The 24,421-nt window shown below is 40.3% G+C and overlaps 2 protein-coding genes across 2 annotated transcripts in view; both read left to right on the top strand.

Annotated features, from left to right (window-relative positions):
• Positions 1-2,096, top strand: part of dip2ba (disco-interacting protein 2 homolog Ba) — an 80,987-nt gene extending 78,891 nt beyond the window's left edge. The window contains exon 38 of the mRNA XM_062052880.1: positions 237-2,096. Coding sequence (XP_061908864.1) covers positions 237-489 — 253 coding nt within the window. The 3' untranslated portion in view covers positions 490-2,096. The remainder of the gene's footprint in view (positions 1-236) is intronic.
• Positions 2,097-3,039: 943 nt separating this feature from the next.
• scn8aa (sodium channel, voltage gated, type VIII, alpha subunit a) overlaps positions 3,040-24,421 on the top strand; it is a 107,356-nt gene continuing 85,974 nt past the window's right edge. Inside the window, exons 1-5 of the mRNA XM_062052878.1 lie at positions 3,040-3,191; positions 3,577-3,604; positions 3,749-3,853; positions 11,392-11,745; positions 17,815-18,148. Of these exons, the coding sequence (XP_061908862.1) occupies positions 17,870-18,148 (279 nt within the window). The 5' untranslated portion in view covers positions 3,040-3,191; positions 3,577-3,604; positions 3,749-3,853; positions 11,392-11,745; positions 17,815-17,869. The remainder of the gene's footprint in view (positions 3,192-3,576; positions 3,605-3,748; positions 3,854-11,391; positions 11,746-17,814; positions 18,149-24,421) is intronic.

The following is a 24,421-nucleotide window of genomic DNA, read 5'->3' as shown; positions in this document are numbered from 1 at the left end:
AACTCCTGGGAATTCTTCTAAACTCTACTATTGTATTTATTGTGTTGTTGTTCCAAAAAACAAAAAGCCAGAGAGAAAACAAAACACACATGCTGAGTTAATCCTCTGATGCTCGAGGGTGGCTGGCATACTAACTAAAAATATGAGTCAAATTCCAAATAGTACGTCCTCAGAGGAACTTGTAGATGTAGAGGTTCCACTGTATTCAAATTGAACGTACCCTGTGTGCTCCTCAGTGCCGTGTTTACGTGGACCAACCTGCTGGTGGTGGTTGCCGAGCTGGGCGGCTCCGAGCAGGAAGCGCTGGACCTGGTGCCCCTAGTCACCAACGTGGTCCTGGAGGAGCACCACCTAATCGTAGGTGTGGTGGTCATCGTGGACCCGGGAGTGATCCCCATCAACTCCAGAGGGGAGAAGCAGCGGATGCACCTGCGGGACTCCTTCCTGGCAGATCAACTGGACCCCATTTACGTGGCCTACAACATGTGATCTGGCTTCATGCATGTGCACGCAGCTGCGAGCGCACATGAGGGAAAGGAACTTTACAAGTCAGCCACACATTGAAATCGCCAGTCTTGCAATGAATATACAGTAGCAGTACTGTAACAAAGTGTGCTTCCTACTCCTCCCTCATTGCTCATTTTACAAGACATTTTTAATTACAAACATTATTTGCTTTTCATCCATCCAGATTTTTTGTCTCCCCCCCCAAAAAAACCTCTCACTTTTCAGTGACAGGAAGGAACTACAGAGAAGAGCTGGAACTTTCCCCCCTTGCACTTTAAGTCCTCACACCTCTGATATTCCCAGTTACAGCTTGACAGGAGAAACCTCACCGTCAGTATTAATTAAGCGCTGCCAGCAGGGGGCGACGAGACACGTTGCCTTCCTAGCAGAAATGTGCAAAATGGCAGCAGATGTTAAAAGTGTCTGAAAATGCACTTGAATAAGGTTCAGGAGATAAGCAAAAAAAAGGCACAAAATGTGCTTAGTGACTCCTGGAGAGAACTAAAGATAAAAGTTATATCATGCAACACTACCTGCTTTTTTCAAATCCCCTATCAAAGACAAAATAGAATCCAATACGGAATTGAAACTTGAGCTAGTTTGAATGTGTAATCTTTGGTTCAAATAGCACACATTTATTGTTTTTTTTCATGCTCCAAAAAGGCACATTTGTCATATCCTGCAAAGAAAGAGCCCTTAGCATTCAAGAAAAAAAATCTTCATGACAGCTGAACATTGTCTAAGTGATCTGGATGACTCACTGGAAAGTGGGCTTCTTAGTGAAAAAGCAGCCCACCTAGCGCGCTTTAGACCACATAGCACAGTCTTTGTAATTGTAAGCACACTGCTTTTGCTCTCAATCATGCATCGTTGTTACATCTTAGGCACACAGCACATCTCAGAACACAGTTGAATAGCATAGGTCGATTATTAGAAGGCAGGCCTAGGCCTTTTCACAATAAAGCCCCATTGTGACAATATGGACTGTTGAATTTCACAAAGAGATCACAAGTGAGGACAGAACTTCGCCTTATTGAAACCTGTGGAACTGTAATTTAAAGCTCCTCCTCTCATTTAGAAGTTATTCCACCATCTTCTAACCTAACTCAGTCTTTTTTTTTTAAGTTGTATTTTTTTCCCCTCATTCCATCATCACTTATTCCAATGTTTTCTGAATGTCTAACACTGAGAACAACAATCAAAGTGACAGTTACAAGCAAGTCAGAAATGAATATGAAAAAAAAAAAAAAAATCCTACTTTGCAAAAGTTGTATAGGAGACAAATGAGGGTAAGGATGTCAATATGTATTCTGTATTTTAGGTCAAATACTGTTATCACTGGTGTTATTGTGTATACATGAGACTTGACTGATGTTTCATACTTGACAGCATTTTTATTATTTTAGTATGGTTTCATGTTGCAACATTTAGAGGGTTCTGGCAGGAACACCATGCACTTTCCCCAATATCGTTCAGTGCGAGTGTGTGTGTGTGTGTGTGTCTGAGGTGTGTGCGTGTGTTGTGATGAATTGGCTTTTCTTAGTGAAACATTGTTTTTTTTCTAAAGAATATGAAACCATCTTTTTTTTTAAGAAAATGTTTTCTTTATATTCCTTTTTTAACGTCGCCTTCACTGTACTTTAATCCGTTCCATCCAGATATGGAAATTAATATATTTTATAGGGTTTTCATTGCTATTTTCTTGTTTGAAACGCCACAAATCCTGCAAATGAGCTGCTTTACTTGATGGAAAGCAGCTCGGCCACTTGTCACTTTGCATTCAGTGTCACACGCTGACATGTTTGCAGGCAAGTAAAAACAAATCATCGAAGAAGTGAAGCATTTGAGCCACTTTGTGATTCCTCTGTTGCAACTGTCTCACTCTGAGATGTTTTTAATAAACTTTTATAATTTAATGTTGGCCTTTAAGCCTTTTTCAATTGATATTGGTGCTATTCAATTAGGGGAGAAAACATGTCGTCCAATGTCTGGATGCTCATAAGTGGTTCATTGCTCTGTTCCAGAAGGGGTCTTCACCAGTTGTGGCAGTTCTGACAAAAAATATCAGCATGCAATGTAAGTACAAATAATTAAACATTTTCAAGTTGCAGTGAGTGATCCAGATTCCCAAAGTTATTCCAAGCACATATGTTAACGTGTATGCAAGTTTGGATCTTGTTCACACACACACACAAACCCAAGGGCCCACAATATTGTATACCTCAATGACTTGTCTCTTCACTATGCATCACCGAGCTGCAGCAGTTCTGTTCAAATGGTGCGATTTCTCCTAACATGTCTGGACAAACGAAAAAAAAATGCTGTCACACTGTCATTGGATGTGGTTCATGTCAAATAAAATCAGATGCTTTGTCAGAAATTTATGTCATTTTCTATAAACTGAGCTGAACATTTTTAACCACCCTTTTAAATGTGCTGCTGCCTTAAACGACAGTTGCATCTTCCCTCCGCCAGGTGTCAGTCTAACTGAAAGAATTGCCTACGTAATGACGTTATTGAGGCTAATTTCCTCTTTCGTAACTAGTTTAGTAAAATTAGCTAAAATGTTTTTAGTCAGTTTAGGCAAAATACGGCCTATTTTCAACTATGTATTTACTTAATCACATTTTGACATTGCTTTGTCTATTTTCGGTCGACATAGCTTTCCTAAAGCCACCAATACAGTATGTATATGTTAATGTTTGTAACAATACAAATGTCGAATGTGGCTAGCAAGCTAGCTAAAACACAGGAAGACTAGACCTCTTTTGTTTTGTTTTCATTTACATTGTGGAGTTCAGGTTGAACTGCAAACAAATATTTTAATGTGTATATGTTGTTAATATTCCGTGCTTTTTTGGTAATTCTGAAATAATTTGCAAATTATTTGTCAAAATATAGAAAAATAATTTGCTAATTATTTATGTATTTTACTTCCGGTATCATTGTTAGCCCCGCCCTGCAGTACATATAATTAAATTTCATCCTGAGTTGTGTTTATTTTATTTATTTTTTTATAATAAATATTGTATAGTTCATGTCTAATTTCAGCATTTAACTTTTTTACAGTCAGTCAACTGAAATTTTCAAGTTAAAGGTGAGTAAAAAAAACATACCCCAATGACATCCATTCAGTGTTTTAGCTTATGGGCCAGAAGTCACTGTGAGGTGTATAGGTGGAAAATATGAGTACTGTATCCTAATGATAACATGCACTTGTTTACCATATGTGTGCTTGTAGATATGAGTTGGTCAGACTAACACTGACTGTATGCTGACCTGCCAGCGCCTTCTTTTCTCCACTTTTAAATCTGCCTGCTCCAACAACAATCTGAGGCTGGCGCAGGTATGACAATTCCACAAAACTGTATATGCGTTTGTATCTCAGTGGCCTAGTGGTTAGAGTGTCCGCCCTGAGATCGGTAGGTTGGAGTTCAAATCCCAGCCGAGTCATACCAAAGACTATAAAAATGGGACCCATAACCTCCCTGCTTGGCACTCAGCAACAAAGGGTTGGAGTTGGGGGTTAAATCACCAAAATGATTCCCGGGCGAGGCGCCGCTGCTGCCCACTGCTCCCCACTGCTCCCCAAGGGAATGGGACAAATGCAGAGGACAAATTTCACCACATCTAGTATGTGTGTGACAATCATTGGTACTTTAATCTTTAATCTTAATATACACTACCGTTCAAAAGTTTGGGGTCACATTGAAATGTCCTTATTTTTTAAGGAAAAGCACTGTACTTTTCAATGAAGATAACTTTAAACTAGTCTTAACTTTAAAGAAATACACTCTATACATTGCTAATGTGGTAAATGACTATTCTAGCTGCAAATGTCTGTTTTTTTGTGAAATATCTACATAGGTGTATAGAGGCCCATTTCCAGAAACTATCACGCCAGTGTTCTAATGGTACAATGTGTTTGCTCATTGGCTCAGAAGGCTAATTGATGATTAGAAAACCCTTGTGCAATCATGTTCACACATCTGAAAACAGTTTTGCTCGTTACAGAAGCTACAAAACTGGCCTTCCTTTGAGCAGATTGAGTTTCTGGAGCATCACATTTGTGGGGTCAATTAAACGCTCAAAATGACCAGAAAAAGAGAACTTTCATCTGAAACTCGACAGTCTATTCTTGTTCTTAGAAATGAAGGTTATTCCACAAAATTGTTTGGGTGACCCCAAACTTTTGAACGGTAGTGTATGTTAATTCACAATGGTAGTTCTGGGCACTTTTATCTCAGTTGTGACTTTTTATCTCATAATTTTGACTCTTTATCTCATAATTATGGCATTTATCTCACAGTTATGACTTTATCTCACAATTATGAGTTTTTATCTCAAATATTTGGCTTTTGTTCTTATTACTTCTTTTTTTTAAACTAATTTTGAATTTTTATGTCATAATTATGATCTTTTCTCTCAAGTTTCGACTTTCTTATCTCATAATTTCATCTTTTTTTGCTCATAACTATGACTTGCCATGGGGATATTTTTTAAGTGGTGTAAACAGGCTTCCATATAAAAGAGATCTGTTCCACTCCAATTATATTTAACAATGCTGAAGTTGACAATCAAGCTAACAAACTATGCTAGCTGTAAAATTGTCATACTATTCTAAATAAAAAAGCTGGTAGTGTTTGCAAAGATGGAAATGCAGAGAGGACGACTCATGTCATATTTAACATGATTCAATGTTATTGCACCTATGCCGGATTTAGCCAATGATCTACCCATGACCATTTGTGCTGCATTAATGTAAATGTCATAGGAATTTGCTTTGGTTTAGTCTCAGTGGAACACATTTGCATGTGTTTGGTACAACTAAACAGTGTTAGTTGTGAAAGTACATCACTTGTAGAGCTAATGTCCATTTAAAGCCCAGGTTTAGGGTTATAGGCAACACAAATACTCTTTAGTGAATATGTCCAAATTGTGCCCAAAGTTTCAAAATTTAGTGTAAGCACCATTGTTAACTAGCACTGCCTTAATCGTCTTGGATCTATTCTATGTGAGAATAGTACCCTAAACATGCAACCTGTTTTAACACCAATTAGAGCACAATAATTTAATGTTGGGGGGAAAAAATGTGTCACTGATACTGATATACAGTACAAGCTGTTTGCAGACTACTCTAAAGCAGGGATTCTCAACAGGTGGGTTGTGACCCTAGAGACTTGTTTTTTAGTGGGTTGCGAGTCTTTGCTGCGTACGCGAACAAGCCGTGTCCTACAAGACCTGGCCCGTAACAAGTGAAAACTGATTCGCAGTTGCGAGTCCGTAACTTGCAAGCCGTTCTTACTCATGCATCTCGATGAATAAGGATGAGTTATGAATATTGTGTAAAAGTGATTAGAGTTCAGGAATTTCAATTATGGTTATGGATTAAGTTTATTTTGAACATGCATGCAGTTACAACATGTTACTTCATAATTTCCAGTTTCTCCTTTCAACATGTTCGAAAAGGAGTAGGAAGAAGCAGAGCTTATTTAATCCTCTTCCATTTCACACTTTTGTTCATTTCCAGTTCTCAGTTTGTCCACAATTTACTCCATAAATATTATAATTCTAAAATATGACGTATTAATTAATAAATAGTGGAATAAGTTGTATCTAATATATTTAGATGAATGATATTATCAATGAGTTCAGAATGTTTATCATGGTTCTTCTTCTTTGTACAAACCCCGTTTCCAAAAGAGTTGGGAAATTGTGTTAGATGTAAATATAAACGGAATACAATGATTTGCAAATAATTTTCAACCCATATTCAGTTGAATATGCTACAAAAACAACATATTTGATGTTCAAACTGATAAACTTTGTAAGACAGAGGTCCCCAACCTTTTTGACATCACATGGACAAAGCTAAGTTCTGTGGTCAGATGAAACAAAAATTGAGCTCTTTGGCCACAATACCCAGTAATATGTTTGGATGAGAAAAAGTGAGGCCTTTAATCCCAGGAACACCATACCTATCGTCAAGCATGATGGTGGTAATATTATGCTCTGGGCCTGTTTTGCTGCCAATGGAACTGGTGCTTTACAAAGAGTAAATGGGACAATGAAAAAGGAGGATTACCTCCAAATTCTTCAGGACAACCTAAAATCATCAGCCCGGAGGTAGGGTCTTGGGCGCAGTTGGGTGTTCCAACAGGACAATGACCCCAAACACACGTCAAAAGTGGTAAAGGAATGGCTAAATCAGGCTAGAATTAAGGTTTTAGAATGGCCTTCCCAAAGTCCTGACTTAAACGTGTGGACAATGCTGAAGAAACAAGTCCATGTCAGAAAACCAACAAATTTAGCTGAACTGCACCAATTTTGTCAAGAGGAGTGGTCAAAAATTCAAGTAGAAGCTTGCCAGAACCCTAACCCTAACCCAAGGGACATGTAACGAAATATTAACATTGCTGTATGTATACTTTTGACTCAGCAGATTTGGTCACATTTTCAGTAGACTCATAATAAATTCATAAAAGAACCAAACTTCATGAATATTTTTTGTGACCAACAAGATATATATATATATATATATATACATATATATATATATATATTAGGGCTGTGAATCTTTGGGTGTCCCACGATTCGATTCAATATCGATTCTTGGGGTCACGATTAGATTCAAAATTGATTTTTTTTTCAATTCAACACAATTCTCGATTCAAAAACGATTTTTTCCCGATTCAAAAGGATTCTCTATTCATTCAATAGGATTTCAGCAGGATCTACCCCAGTCTGCTGACATGCAAGCAGAGTAGTAGATTTTTGTAAAAAGCTTTTATAATTGTAAAGGACAATGTTTTATCAACTGTTTGCAATAATGTAAATTTGTTTTAACTATTAAATGAACCAAAAATATGACTTATTTTATCTTTGTGAAAATATTGGACACAGTGTGTTGTCAAGCTTATGAGATGCGATGCAAGTGTAAGCCACTGTGACACTATTGTTTTTTTAAAATTATTTTTATAAATGTCTAATAATAATGTCAATGAGGGATTTTTAATCACTGCTATGTTGAAATTGTAGCTAATATTGATACTGTTGTTGATAATATTCATTTTTGTTTCACTACTTTTGGTTTGTTCTGTGTCGTGTTTGTGTCTCCTCTCAATTGCTCTGTTTATTGCAGTTCTGAGTGTTGCTGGGTCGGGTTTGGTTTTGGAATTGGATTGCATTGTTATGGTATTGCTGTGTATTGTTTTGTTGGATTGATTAATTAAAAAAAAAAAAAAACTTTTTAATTTTTTTTTTTAAATAATTACATTTAAAAAAAAAATCGATTTAATGTTTGCTGTTGTTGTTTTTGTCTCTCTGTCTAATCCCCCTCTTGTCCCCACAATTCCCCCCTCTGTCTTCCTTTTTCTCTCTTTCTATCCCCTCCTGCTCCGACCCGGCTGCACCAAATGATAATATAAATACATTTAATAAAGTCAAAATACAAGTAAGGCAACAAGAGAAGTATCCTATACTTCTCTTTTGTAAAGTAAATCTGAACAGCCGATATGGGCATCTACATCTGCTATATGATTTGCCCGAGAAGCTGGGCAGGACATTAAAAAAAAAAAAAAAAAAAATCGATAAAAAAAAAAAAAAAGAGAATCGATTCTGAATCGCACAACGTGAGAATCACGATTCAAATTTGAATCGATTTTTCCCCACAACCCTAATATATATATGTATATATATATATATATATATATATATATATATATATATATATATATATATATATATATATATATATATATATATATATATATATATTCCTCACGCACTAATTGACTAAAAGAGTGCACACTTGCTGCACGCTCGCCCGACACTGCGGCGCAAACGCGATGATGTCACGTTATCGATGGGCAAGTACATTTTTAGACAACATGATTTGCCTGAGCGGCTAGGAGACCCCGGGAGCAACAAGTGGTAGAAAATAAATTATCCATCCATCCATCCATCTTCTTCCGCTTATCCGAGGTCGGGTCGCGGGGGCAGCAGCCTAAGCAGGGAAGCCCAGACTTCCCTCTACCCAGCCACTTCGTCCAGCTCTTCCCGGGGGATCCCGAGGCGTTCCCAGGCCAGCCGGGAGACATAGTCTTCCCAATGTGTCCTGGGTCTTCCCCGTGGCCTCCTACCGGTCGGATGTGCCCTAAACATCTTCCTAGGGAGGCGTTCGGGTGGCATCCTGACCAGATGCCCGAACCACCTCATCTGGCTCCTCTCGATGTGGAGGAGCAGCGGCTTTACTTTGAGCTCCCCCCGAATGGCAGAGCCATCTCTAAGGGGGAGCCCCGCCACCCGGCGTAGGAAACTCATTTCGGCCGCTTGTACCCGGGATCTTGTCCTTTCTGTCATAACCCAAAGCTCATGACCATAGGTGAGGATGGGAACGTAGACCGACCGGTAAATTGAGAGCTTTGCCTTCCGGCTCAGCTCCTTCTTCACCACAACGGATCGATACAGCTTCCGCATTACTGAAGACACCGCACCGATCCGCCTGTCAATCTCACGATCCACTCTTCCCTCACTTGTGAACAAGACTCTTAGGTACTTGAACTCCTCCACTTGGGGCAGGGTCTCCTCCGCAACCCGGAGATGGCACTCCACCCTTTTCCGGGCGAGAACCATGGACTCGGACTTGGAGGTGCTGATTCTCATCCCAGTCGCTTCACACTCGGCTGCGAACCGATCCAGTGAGAGCTGAAGATCCTGGCCAGATGAAGCCATCAGGACCACATCATCTGCAGAAAGCAGAGACCTATCCTGCAGCCACCAAAATAAAGAATAATAGAAAATAGATTAGAAAGGACAAATAAAAAAGAGACTTCCCGCGGGCCGGATTTTGGTCGCTTGGGCCGTAGTTTGGGGACCACTGCCGTAAGATCATTACAAAACATCTGGTCTTACTCTTTTGCATTAGCTTGTAGCTCAAGACCGACATACCTCTGTTTTTCAAGCATGGGAAGGAGGAAAGTAAGTGTGAAAGAAGCGGATAAATTGAAGCTAACTTGTTGAATTAAAAAAAGAAATAATCAAAAATATGACCGAGCCAGTTGCCAACTTCACAAAGCAATTTGAGTGTATCATCGCTAGCCTATGGAAAAGCTGCTGATGGTGTGTTTGACGGGGAAGGAGATACTGTAGAAGTCCACTCTCCGAGGCAAGGTAGCAGTTCACCAGCTGAAGATGTCAATATAGCAGCAAGAAGCTAGTTACCTTTCTGTGTTCACGACGCCGCTATAAATAGTTTGTCTGTGTTAGCGCTTATAATAACAATATCACTAATACTTGGTCAATATTCAAGTCAGTGCTGTACATTATTTTCATTACTTCATACAACTATTGCAGTCGGTCGTAGTACATTCTATTATATTGTTTTTAAACAAGATGTATTATCTAAAAGTTAGTTTTTCCTCAAAAGGCATGTTACATCTTACACTTGTGCTGTTTTTGAGTTGAGTTGAGTTGAGTTTGAGTTTATTTCGAACATGCAAGCATACAACATGATACATCACAATTTCCAGTTTCTCTTTTCAACATGTTCGAAAAGGAGTAGGAAGAAGCAGAGCTTATTTAATCCTACCCCTTTTCTTTTACATAACAGTTGCTAAAACTTTTGTTCACTTCCTGTTCTCAATTTATTCACAATATACTGTACTCCATAAGTAATCACAATAAAAATAAATAAATTAATAATAATTGGTGAAGTAAGTTATATTTCATATGATGAGATAAGTGAGATTATTTTGAGAATGAAAGAATGGACGGATGAATAATTTCAGAATGTTCATCATGGTTCTTCTTTGTACTTTGTAAACACTTTAAGTTTGAAGAGTTTCTTGAAGTGGATCATATTAGTACATTGTTTGATTGCTTTGCTAAATCCACTCCATAATTTAATTCCACATACAGATATACTGAAGGTCTTAAGTGTTGTACGTCCGTACAAATGTTTTAAATTACATTTTTCTCTAAGAATATATTTCTCCTCTTTTTTTGAGAAGAATTGTTGTATATTCTTGGTTAGCAGATTGTAGTTTGCTTGGTGTATAATTTTAGCTGTTTGCAAATTCACTATGTCGTGGAATTTCAGTATTTTTGATTCAATAAATAAAGGGTTTGTATGTTCTCTATATCCAACATTATGTATTATTCTAACTGATCTTTTTTGTAACACCGTTAGTGATGAAGTGTACTTTTGTAATTATTTCCCCATATTTCTACACAGTAACTCAGATATGGTAACACTAGCGAGCAGTAGAGAATATGAAGTGATTTTTGGTCTAGAACATGTTTTGCTTTATTCATTAATGACGTGTTTCTTGCTACTTTATGTTGTATATTTTTTACGTGAGATTTCCAGTTCAATTTATCATCAATCATTATACCCTAGACATTTGGTTTCATTTACTCTTTCAATTTCTATTCCATCTATTTGTATTTGTGTTTGACTTTCTCTTCTACTGTTACCAAATAGCATTATTTTAATTTGACTGAGATTCAACGATAGTCTGTTTTTGTCAAACCATCTTTTTAATTTGTTAATTTCTTCTGTTATTATTTGTATTATCTTCTGTGTGTTCTCTCCTGAACAAAACGCTGTTGTATCATCCGCAAGATGTCTGGGATTGAGAAAGCACCAATATTTATTTTAATGGGAGATTTGAGATACAAGCATTTTGAGTTATAACTAACTATGCTATAAGTTGAGGTACTGCTTTGTGCCTTGAAAAGCTACTGTACTTTAATTTAAAAAAAAAATGGGTGGTAAAGGTGTGTATACTTTGAACACAATACAGGTGAGGCGATGCATTGGTGGCTGCTGTCAGCCACATTCCTGCACTGAACATTTCTCCCTCTCTCCTTTCCCCCACGCAGGACTGTGGTGCGCACTGGCTGCTGGCCACAGGCCTAAATGACCTTTAGGATTTGGAGCAGGAGGCACCGGGCGACACTGCCTCACATTGTGCTGAGAGTCATCAATTATGCAGGGGAGCCGCTAGGCTCTGAGGAGGGCTGCTGGAGGTGGAGGTACTAGTGGTGTGTGTGTGTGTGTGTGTGTGTGTCTGTGTGTGTGTGTGTGTGTGTGTGTGTGTGTGTGTATGTGTGTGAGAGAGAGAGAGAGGGAAGACGGCAGCAACAATATGGCGACAACCGCAGTTTCTCCACGACCATTCCTGCATCTGCAGTCCCGCCAAGGCTTCTCCCCGGGTTCCCTGTAACGTTTCCAAGGTGAGCAGTTTTTTTTGTTTTTTTTTGGTATTCCTTTGGAAGCGCTTATGTAAAGGCGGCAGCTGGTGTTTGTGGACGTGGAGGAGGCTTTTTCCGTACAGTGTGAATGTCGCAGAGATATGCACACCGCCTTGCAATTTATTTTTTATTTTTTTTAAAGATGTCTTTTTTTTGCACGACCGTGTTAGATTGGAATGTTCGGTGACGATGGATAGTTTTGGCCTTTCCTCAACCTTTGGTGCTTTGCAGAATGCATACGTGAGTATATATTGATTCCGTTTTAAACGCACGCAGGCGACCTTTCGTGCGCGTTGTCATACATGTGTTTGTATCATTTTGCACCCAGCTGCTATTTAGCCCACAGGCACCGCGCGTATCGACGCGTTAACAGTCGACGTGGCTCCACGGGTGTGGTGCTCATCCTGCAAGGCAGCGCGCAAAGAGAAGAAGAACCCCCCAAAAAAGCCACAGGCGAGCCTGAAGTAGACATCTCTTGCGTGTAGAAGACGCATCATGTGTGTTGCGAATGAAATGATGTGATGTTGGTGATGCACGGCGAGACAAACACACGACGTTTTTTTCCCTCCCCTCCGCACGGCAACCACCCACTGCAGCAGTCGGTGTTTGCCGCCTAATGTGGTTAAACACGGGGACACTTCTTTTGCGGCACTGCATGCAACCTTCTCCTCCTCCTCCTCATCATCCTCCAGCGAAATGCACACAAACGCCATCCCCGCTCCTCCTCAGCACCATCAACCTGCACCTCAGCCATTATAGGACAATCAGCTTGAATGTGCGTGCAGATTTAAAGTGTAAATCATCAAAAATCATATGACGATTGTTGTGTGTGTGTGTGCATGCATGTTTTGTGTGTGTGTGTGTGTGTGTGTGCATGCATGTGTGTGCATGCATGCATGTTGTGTGTGGTGCTGAAGCAGACAGCGCCAGCATCAGCAGAAGGCTCCGTGGCTCTGAGGTTCGGGGGTCCATTTTAAAACAGACGCGTTGGATCATGGCATGCATGTTTGATTGTCGTCAGATCATTTGTGTGTGTGTGTGTGTGTCATCAGCTTCTCATGGCCAACATGTTCAGATAGAATGTGTTAGGAAAGCGTCAAATGTGCAAGCGCATCCTCCACACTCCTTAAATTTGCAGCCCCCGGGGAAAGGGAAGGGGAAATGGCCTGATTTGTATACACTTAAATATAGGGTAATCTAAAGCAGTGTTTTTTCAACCTTTTTGGAGCCAAGGCGCATTTTTTTCATTGAAAAAATCCGGAAGCACACCACCAGCAGAAATCATTAAAAAATGAAACTCAGCAGACAATAAAAAGTTGTTGTCGCAATTGTTGGATATGAATTTAAACCATAACCAAGCATGCATCACTATAGCTCTTGTCTCAAAGTAGGTCTACTATCACGACCTGTCACATCACGCGGTGACTTATTTTGAGTTTTCTGCTGTTTTCCCGTGTGTAGGGTTTTAGTTCTTGTCTTGCGCTCTTATTTTGGTGGTTTTTCCTGTTGCAGTTTCATGTCTTCCTTTGAGCGCTATTCCCCGCACCTGCTTTGTTTTAGCAATCAAGAATATTTAAATTGTTGCTGTCTTTTTTTGTGTGGACATTGTTGTCATGTCATGTACTCTGCTCCACACGCTGTAAGTTTTTGCTGTCGTCCAGCATTCTGTTTTTGTTTACTTTGTAGCCAGTTCAGTTTTAGTTTCGTTCTGCATAGCCATCCCTAAGTTTTAATGCCTTTCCTTAGGGGCACTCACCTTTTGTTTATTTTTGGTTTAAGCATTAGATACCTTTTTACTTGCACACTGCCTCCTGCTGTCGTTTGCATATTGTGATCATGACAAACCATCGTCGTCTCACACGACGTGTTCCCGACATCTACAAAGGAATTAGCTACTGGCTTTCACCTACTGATATGGTATGGTATAACATGGTTACTCTGCCGAGTTCTAGACAGCACCGACACTCAACAACGGCACATTATTTGCAGATTAAAATTACTGGTTTGCAAAAAATATTTTTAACCCGAATAGGTGAAACGGCATAATCTCCCACGGCACACCAGACTGTATCTTAAGGCACACTAGTGTGCCGCGGCACAGTGGTTGAAAAACACTGATCTAAAGAGGTGATGAGGGTCTCCAGTGAGGCGTGGCTGTGTGTGTGTGGTTTTTGGGCCGCTCTGTCTCTCTCTGCTCTCATGCAGCCACATGAGTTAAGTTGACCCTGAAATGTCCTGCAGCTGGAAGAGTTGCCATGTAACCATCATGTGCTGCCGACTAAAAGCTCCTCCTGAGTCGGGCAGCTGTTAAAGTGCAGCCTTTTTGCAGCTCTAAACAAACACACTCACAAGCCATCCTATAGGGACTACTTTTCATCTTAGACGCCAATAAAAAAAGAACAATTGAATATAATTGCTGCATGTCAAGTTTAATGCATGAGAATAACTATATAATTTGGACCGTGAAGCACTTAATAACATTTATTAGTACTTAGAATGGCGGTAACCACTCCCCCTATAGCGACGTCTTTCAAGAGACAATGTAAACAATTACAGAGATGCACTATTATTATTGTTATTATTGCTGATATATGTAATTAGGTATGAGTGATAAGGTCAATCTCCTGCCCTGTCAGAAACAAGTACATTATTGTTACTCTAAAAATGTACTTCTGCTGTCACCCCCACATAGGATTTTGGCACGGATTCAGCCCTTAAAGGGGACCTATGATGATTTTACATTTAAAACTGTTTATTGTGGTTTAGATCAGTGGTTCTCAAACTTTTTTCACCAAGTAGCACCTCAAAAAACAATTGGCTCTCCAAGTACCATCATATATATGACCAACATTAAAAGGCAGTTGCGTAGTAGGCTTAAGTATTCATTAAGAATGAGGCAGACGTTTAATTTAACAAGTATGTTTAATATTTTGGCCACTAACGTTACACTCAGTTTCAGCAGTAACACTGTTTGAATATAGGAAAATAAAACACTGTACTTAAAGGGGAACTGCACTTTTTATTTTGATTTTGCCTATCGTTCACAATCGTTATAAGAGACATGACGATGGATGTTATTATATATATATATTTTTTGTATTCTGAATATTAAATAAATGTGAAAAGTCAATTCCGCCTACAAAGCCCTTAAAAACATCCAAACACCTCCATTGAAGTTGTATATACATGATGTAAGTATATATGTAATGTAGTAACAGGCACATTTATAATAACATTAATTATTTACATATTTTGCTCATTTTAAGCATACGCAGCGCATTGATTTAAAAAGTGCATCATGTTTGCCATTTTTTTTCTTCATCACTGATTATTTCTCACTGCAGACTTTATGAGAGCCAACAATAATACAACATCACTTACTGTGGAATGTCTGCTGTCACTAGCATGCCGACTGCTGGGATGTTCCATTTAGGTGAAGAATGTCTCATAATCCTCACAAAGGAATGTATACGGGTGTCGTCTTCGCCAGTTTCAGGTCCTAAATGACTGTCAAAGTGTCCCCAAGTAGTTGGAATACCTACTCAGGCTTTGGCTCCGCTGTAAGTGGACTTTTAATCATGTTTATTTAATATTATGAATGCATGAAAAAAACAATATCCACCCGTCATCATGTCTTTCATAATGATTGTGAACGATAGGCAAAATTCCGACAAAGATGCAGTTACCCTTCAAGTAATACATCAAATAAAATTAATTGCACATTGAAGTTAAAGTACTATTAGATTGAGCCCGCGTACCACTAGTGTAGATAATGCCACTGATGTAGATAATATTTGGGATATGATATGGTGTAAATCTTGCATACTCACTCCCATTTATTGCCAGTTTTGTAATCTCGCTGCAAGATGTTCGTTTGTGGCGGCGTTCTCAGATTGCAAATGAAACCACGCCTCACCTTCCCCAAAAGTATCAGAATTTATCTTTTGAAAATGTGCACCGTATAAATATATATCTCCGATCCATTCAGAGTGTATAACAACAGCTTATATCACTGCATGCTGCACGTTGGTGTGATGCACATGCCACCATTAGATGTAAATAATACTTTATCCTACCTTTTTGTGTTTCCTCACAGCCTGAAGCAGAGGGGGAGGAGCTCCTCCCTCTCGCTGAGAGCTTAACTTCATGTCTAAATAGGTGCTTCCACCTCTCTGTGACGTCTCAATGTAGCCAGACAGAAAAACCATTCAAAAAGAGGCATCCAAAAACTACGTGCAAGCTCCCGGCAAAATGCATTGACGCTTTGGCATTGTTTAACACAAATATCCAACATTTATAAATCAAAAAAGTCCAAATTCATCATAGGTCATTTTAAAAAAGTTACACATACCTCTGAATCCAATATTGATTCTGATTTTATTTTACATTTTAGCTTTATAGTCTTTATCCTCTTCTTCCTGAATGTACGATTGTGGCATTCTGATTTGTTAAAACACACGTGTGAATGACATTTGTGGCGCCCCCTATGGCACAAGTGTAAAACTCAAGGCCCAGGGCCAGATCTGGCCCACCACATCATTTTATGTGGCCTGCTGCGACATTTATATGGCCTGCGAAAGGCTGGAAATAAAAAAAGCAATTTCTTGCTTAATGTAGTTGTTCTTTCAAATTTGACATATTGCATATGTTCTACATTTTAGTACTATCTGATCATGCAACAAGATGTTTCTGGCATTTATTTTTGGTTATCAAAAATAAATACTTAAATATCTGCTGGTCACTTTGACTTCGATTTCAGAGCATGTTAACAATCAATCGGTTAGAAAAATATATGATAATCAAAATAGGGTGCCTATGCAAAATTTGTAACAAGGCTATTATAAATTTATGTTCTTATATTCACTGTTACAAGCGGCTCTCTGAGGGCAGCCAAAATTGTGACGTGGCCCTCCAAAAATTGTTTGACACCCCTGCCCTATGGGCTGTAGTTTGGAAGAAATGTCTGCAAACATACAGTAAATTACAGATATACTCAAAAGTTTTATAATTATTAGACACATTGTCAAAGACTATGGCTAATTAGGTGTTAGGTCCTACCTGTGCCCCATGATTTTGATGTTTTACTAAAATTTTACAGAAATGTAAAAAAAAAGGTGAACAACAAAGTTTGATGACTATTTGGATTAACACCCTAAAGTTACAGTGCGGGTTTTTGTAGAGTGCGACAAGTTGCGTGAGAAATTTCAAGTCAATCTGACTTTTGGGGTCAAGCTTGAGGGTTTAATAACAGCGCCACCATGTGGCGTATTTGTGGGAAAAATATTAAGCCCAGGCCACACAGTTGGGTTGCATGTTTTGACACATTTATACTCTTTTGCGTGCAGCAGTTTAGGAGTAAAATAATTCCATAAACAAATGCATACTTTTTGGAATCCTAACTTTCCCACATGACTGTAAATGTTTATTAGCTATAAGTTATCAGTCATGTTGACACCATGAACGTGTTTCTGTTCCGTTCTTGAAGGGACATTACATCAGACCCTTTTGATTGTACAGTATTATTTGCTGTACATCACATGATGCTATCATTTGTTATACTTATTTATTCAAGTAGAACCTGAAGATTAATTATACTCTTAAACCATTTGCAACCTAAATTACCATGTATATTTCACGGGGCGGATATCTCACCGGACGAGCACTGTACACAATCTATATAGGTTCATACACTATCATCATGACTTACAGTATATGTTACCACAAGCATCTGTTATCTACTTTGCGGTTGTATTTCACCGCTGCCATGCATCATGTTGCATATGGAGTGGTCCCCATTGTTCATTTGTTTTCTTAAACGATGTGGTTCAGGGAAACTTATCATTGTCAGATGGGAATTGCATACATACTGTACGTTTGAATTATGGTGTTATGTCTGTAACGCTTGTTTCTCCCCTACTCATGTGTCTTAACCAGCTGCAGTCATAGGCTGACTCTGATTGTGCAGAACTGAAACAAAATGTGTTTACTGCACAAATAAGCAAGAAATGAAAACAAAGCTGACTTTTCCTTTTCTTCTATCTTCTATTGCAGAGCTGCTAGAGTGGATGGTCCAAACCTAAAGACCACATAGTTGCAGGATGAAAACATGGCTGCACCCCTTATCGCACCGCCAGGACCTAATAGCTTCAGGAGGTTTAATGTGGAATCTTTGGCGACCCTCGAGCTGCGCATCAACGAGGAGAAGAACAAGAAGCCACCCAAGCAGGACAGCAGTTACCGTGACGACGATGACGAGAACAAGCCCAAGCCCAACAGCGACCTGGAGGCTGGGAAGAGCCTGCCCTACATCTATGGAGACCCCCCGAAGGGAATGGTGGCGGTACCACTGGATGATCTGGACCCGTACTACCTGAACTCTCAGAAAGTGAGTGCAGTAACACACGCTTGCGTTAGGATGTCGGTTTGAAGCCAGGTTGTTTCTCCATAAAATGTGTCAAGTATAAAATTCGAACTTATGTATGTGACAAATTTAAAGCTGCCAGGGTCACTTACCACACTGAAAACTGCCTGCTTGTATTTGCAAACGACATCTGGCATCTGTCCCACTACTCAAGTAAAGCCTCAAATGATTACAGTCACATTTTATGGTAACATTTCTTCCCTTCACATAAACAACTTGTCTCGAACAAGACCTCCCCTCAAAGAATATATTATATTGAAGCCTCCATTATTTCTTGAAAATAAGTTCAGTCCCTGCTTTTTCTGTTCCGCCCAGGAACCTGGGTCGTCCACATGAGAGACAAGCGTGCTAGCTACTGAGCTAAAAGCCCTGGCTATCAATCCGATAGCCAGCACTGCTCTTGAGGTTGTCAGGGAGTGAGGTTTACCAATGTATACATGGTTCAGCCACATTGGCTGGCCTCCATTACAATGAGAATATTTTGTAGGGTTTTCTGCTCAACACAGACAATGCTAACACTTTCACTGTGAGAAGTCAAAATCTGTTCATCTTGACGTAACTGAAGTTAGCATAGCTGGTTTGAAAAATGTGTTTGGATATTTTTCTCAAGCTGCCGTGTAGAGATAGGGGTAGGGATGGATGCGGAATTCTGTACTTTCATAGATACTGACCTAGGTCCGTCGGCACTTCCGGCTACTGACTCACGTAAAATCAAACGGTGCCATGATTCGATCCCTTTGTCGCACGTCACGTCGGGTGGTAGCTTTGGTTCAAGCACTTGGCCGGAAAACCTCAACCGACGCACGGGGCGGGGGTTGATGTGTGGGGGGACACGGTTGGAGGGGGCAGGGGTGTATAATGTAGCCCGGAAGAGTTAGGGCTGCATGGGATTCTGGGTATTTGTTCTGTTGTGTTTATGTTGTGTTACGGTGCGGATGTTCTCCCGAAATGTGTTTGTCATTCTTGTTTGGTGTGGGTTCACAGTGTGGCGCATATTAGTAAGAGTGTTAAAGGCCTACTGAAATTAAATGTTTTTATTTAAACGGGGATAGCAGATCCATTCTATGTGTCATACTTGATCATTTCGCGATATTGCCATATTTTTGCTGAAAGGATTTAGTAGAGAACAACGACGATAAAGTTAGCAACTTTTGGTCGCTGATAAAAAAAACCTTGCCCCTACCGGAAGTAGCGTGACGTCACAAGCTGGAGGGCTGCTCACATTTCCCTATTGTTTACAATGCAGCGAGAGCAATTCGGACCGAGAAAGCGACGATTACCCCATTAATTTGAGCGAGGATGAAAGATTCGTGGATGAGGAATGTGAGAGTGAAGGACTACAGTGCAGTGCAGGACGTATCTTTTTTCGCTCTGACCGTAACTTAGGTACAAGGGTTCATTGGATTCCACACTTTCTCCTTTTTCTATTGTGGATCACGGATTTGTATTTTAAACCACCTCGGATACTATATCTTCTTGAAAATGAGAGTCGAGAACGCGAAATGGACATTCACAGTGACTTTTATCTCCACGACAATACATCGGCGAAACACTTTAGCTACGGAGCTAACGTTATAGCATCGGGCTCAAATGCAGATATAAACAAAAGAAATAAACCCCTGACTGGAAGGATAGACAGAAAATCAACAATACTATTAAACCCTGGACATGTAAATACACGGTTAATGCTTTCCAGCCTGGCGAAGCTTAACAATGCTGTTGCTAACGACGCCATTGAAGCTAACTTAGCTACGGGACCTCATCAGAGCTATGATAAAAACATTAGCTCTCCACCTACGCCAGCCAGCCCTCATCTGCTCATCAACACCCGTGCTCACCTGCGTTCCAGCGATTGACGGAAGGATGAAGGACTTCACCCGATCATCCGTGCGGTCGGCGGCTAGCGCGTCTGCTATCCAAGTCAAAGTCCTCCTGGTTGTGTTGCTACAGCCAGCCGCTAATACACCGATCCCACCTACAACTTTCTTCTTTGCAGTCTTCATTGTTCATTAAACAAATTGCAAAAGATTCACCAACACAGATGTCCAGAATACTGTGGAATTTTGAGATGAAAACAGAGCTTTTTTGTATTGGATTCAATGGGTCCCAATACTTCCGTTTAACTAGTGACGTCACACGCATACGTCATCATACATAGATGTTTTCAAGCGGAAGTTTAGCGGGAAATTTAAAATTGCACTTTATAAGTTAACCCGGCCGTATTGGCATGTGTTGCAATGTTAAGATTTCATCATTGATGTATAAACTATCAGACTGCGTGGTCGGTAGTAGTGGGTTTCAGTAGGCCTTTAAAGTTGTTTTATACGGCCACCGTCAGTGTAACCTGTATGGCTGTTGAACAAGTAGGCCTTGCTGTCACATACGTGCGCTAGCAGAAGCTGCATACAATATGTGGCTGGGCTGGCACGCTGTTTGTACAGGTTGTAGAGGGCGTTAAATGCTGTGCCATCACGGTACCCCTTTATTATTGTTGTTAGGGTGAAAATCGGAGAATATTTGCCCCGGGAGATTTCCGGGAGAGGCACTGAAATCCGGAAGTCTCCCGGGATAATCGGGAGGGTCGGCAAGTATGCAGCTGACCTGCACCAGAGTGGTCAAAGAGCCGCATGCGGCTCTGGAGCCGCGGGTTGCCGACCCCTGGTCTAGTCTCTGACGTGAATGAGCTAAATAATATTATTTGATATTTTACGGTAATGTGTTAATAATTTCACACACAAGTCGCTCCTGAGTATAAGTCGCACCCCCGGCCAAACTATGAAAAATCTGTGACTTATAGTCCGAAAAATAGGGTAGTTATAATGAATTAAAACAGTACAGTAATTTGACAATGAGTTCTGAGTTTTAAGTCTGTGTCGTATAAAGTAAGACATCAATACAGTGTTTGTTTTATAATTTTTGTTGAAATACTGTGCTTTTTGAGGTTGCGGTTACAAGGAACATTAAAAACATCGATAGCAAGGTAATACAATCACAAATGGATTCATTGTTATTAAAACATAATAATCCTCAAAACATCACATCTTTCACTGCAACTTTCTGGTTGCAAGGATCACAAAAAAAGCCAGCAAAATCCTGCCAGGACTGAAAAGTCCTGTAAACTAGTGAGTAAATATACGCCTTTTCTTTTGTAAAATGACATTACATCGTTACTAATAATTCTGCGTGTATGTGTCTTACATGGGACCTAGCCTACATAGCACGCAGTCTTGAAGAAATGAAGGCTACATGGAGTGCACTACTTGGCTGCAACCAGCAGAAGCACTGTTGACTCAGTCACAACTAGTTTGCAGCGTCAAAAAACAACAACATTATGTCAGCTATGCTAAAGCGAGCCACATCCGAGTATAACGGCTGTGGTAGTACGTGTGTAAACCTCACACCCTGACGGTTTGGGAGTCGCGCTGGGCAACAAGCTGACTGCTTGGACTTTTGGCTTGATGCCTGGCGCTCTCGTCTCTAAATCTGCAGTGAAGGGGGCGGATCCATGCGGGTTACACATGCACAATGGGATTGAAAAAGGAATATTATGGAAAATATTAACATGGCATAGCACCCTGAAGTTGGGTTGCCAACTGCAGTTACACGGTACCAAAAGGGCAGGGCTAGACACACTAAATCCTTTTGATTGGTTGATGGAGTATGGTCACTCATGTGCGATAAGAAAAAAGACAAAACATGTCTTTTCTCAAACAGAGCTTGTTGTCCTCTTGTCTTAAACAGCCAGGAGAACGAACACAAAAAGACGAATGTCCTCCATTGTTGTGCTTTGTTGTTAGTGTTGTGTTCCGTGTGTATTGACATGTTACATAGCGTCATGTTGCTATGATGCCACTCTATTTACGTTGCTGATGCAGCTATCGGTGAAAACAGAAGGTAGATCAGTAGTGCTCGGTGCAAACATATCTTCATCATGATGTCAGGAGGAGTCGTCCATGATGGCTAAAAAAAGAAGAGGAATTGCCTACACGGCTGGGTGAGGCATGGTGCTCTTTGTGATGCTTGTTGTCCAGGTGTGCTGTGTTTACATTCCTTTTAATCTTGCAGCATATCATGATGTTTTTGAGCAGCTATTGAAAGAGTAAAGGCTTCAAGGCAAGGGGGGCAGGGAGTGTTGTTCCACATGACAGATTCAAAGAACAGCAGTAGAGTGAACTAACTGTTCCCTTGTGACGACGCCCGGGTGACCTTGAACGCAACTCCATCATGGCAACCTCTGGCTGCTCTAATGCTAAATTAATGGAATAAAAGCAATGAAAGGCATGGCGACATGGAAGGTGTGAATAGTACTCCCCAGAGCCAGTCATTGTGGAAAACATGAGCTGTTTTTGCTGAGGTGTGCCACTCTGTTCCAGAAGAGTCTTCCAGTGTACACCTTCTTATTATGTGTGCTTCCCCAGAGCATATGATAATGCAAAGTGGCTAAATTATTCTATCAATTATTCTATCATGACAACCATATTTTTAAGGAAGGGAAAAAAGAGCAATTTCCTCTGAATGCTGCTCCACTTTTGCCAGCAGTGTTGCATAACTCCAGGTCAGTGTAATCTTCAAAAATAGCCACACCTGCACACAAAAAAAACCTTTATGTGCTGATTTGTCCTGCATTTAGGAGCAGTGCATACGTCACCATCTCAGTACCTCGTTGTCTTCTACCGTGCACACTGACGGTTATGTAATGCACAACCAGGAGACACCATGGAAATGATAGCTTGCACACATCGTCTTTGTTTCCATTTTTCCTGCCACTATACGGCTGCTTTATTGTCTCAGGGCAAATGTAATCACAAGCTTTTATCAGGTTCACTTCGTAGCACCAAAAAAAGATGGTGGAGGGTGGTGCTGATGCTGCTCTGACGTCAGATCCGGTGATGACCTTGGTGGAAGAACGTATGCCCTGCATGTCTTTGTCACCGTGAGCCCCGTTCTTGACTCGTCCTCCTCGGGGGAGGAGGGGACGCCGATAAAAAATAACTGTTAAAGAAAGCCGTTAGTCTCGGTCATCACAAATCAGCCGGAGCTTCTTTTTTCTTTTTTTTTTTTACAGCTTGTCATCGCTGAGACAGACCACTGGCGGAGTGGCTGAGCGATGACGCAGCAGCCATGAACCTTCCCCGCCCAGCAGCAGGACCGTGGCCCAATGAGTAGAGGCCCAGGTCAATTTGTAGGAGGATTAAATGGTCAACATATGCAACTTTCTGCTGCACTAAAAATAATCAAAGCTGAAGGTCCAAGAATAGTTTTTTTGTTTTAGTTTTTTAAAGTAAAATCAGTCTTTTGCAAAGAATGAATGAGGGCTGCACTAATACAAATACATTTTAATTTTGGCTTTTTATACAATCCAATACAAACATCAGGCTATTGTCTGTAAGCAGGCTTCATTAAATCGCTTGGTTTGATTGAAGAAGAATCAAAGAATCAACCTCTTCTCCTTAATTTGTTTTTGTGAGCATTGTGGACTGAATGTGCCCCTAAATGTAATACCACTTTCCTTCTTGATCAATGCTGCAATCTCCACCAAAGCAGTTTTTGTTCGTATTGCATTGCTTTGACACCAACATGTGACTGAGGATTAAACTTGTAAACACGTCTGAATGCCTGCAAGTCATCTAAATGGAAGGAGATAATGTGCGTCTCATTGGAAGGAACCTACATAAGGGGTGGCATGGTGTAGTGGGTAGAGCGGCCATGCCAGAAACCTGAGGGTTGAAGGTTTGCTACCCACCTCTTCAAAATCGCTGCCGTTGTGTCCTTGGGCAGGACACTTCACCCTTGCCCCCCGTCCCGCTCACACTGGTGAATGAATGATGAATGATGGGCGGTGGTCGGAGGGGCCGTAGGCGCAAACTTGCAGCCACGCTTGCATCAGTCTACCCCAGGGCAGCTGTGGCTACGAAAGTAGCTTACCACCGCCAGGTGTGAATGAATGATGGGTTCTCACTTCTCTGTGAAGCACTTTGAGTGTCTAGAAAAGCGATATATAAATCTAATCCATTATTATTATTAATATAACAGTTTCGTATTATCTGACACTGGTGGCAAACTGTTCTTCTGAAACATACAAATGTCCAAAAACAAGTAATTTTGTGACATACAAGTTGAACACAATAGTAATAGACGTGCTTCAATATTATAAATAAAATGATACATTCACCAGTACAAAATATATATCATAGCAAATTGTCATAATAATCACAGCAAAACAAGTAGAAATACAGA

Source organism: Entelurus aequoreus, linkage group LG07, assembly GCF_033978785.1.
Source record: "Entelurus aequoreus isolate RoL-2023_Sb linkage group LG07, RoL_Eaeq_v1.1, whole genome shotgun sequence".
In the NCBI taxonomy this organism is placed as follows: Eukaryota; Metazoa; Chordata; class Actinopteri; order Syngnathiformes; family Syngnathidae; genus Entelurus; species Entelurus aequoreus.
This window is presented reverse-complemented; position numbering and strand designations above follow the sequence as displayed.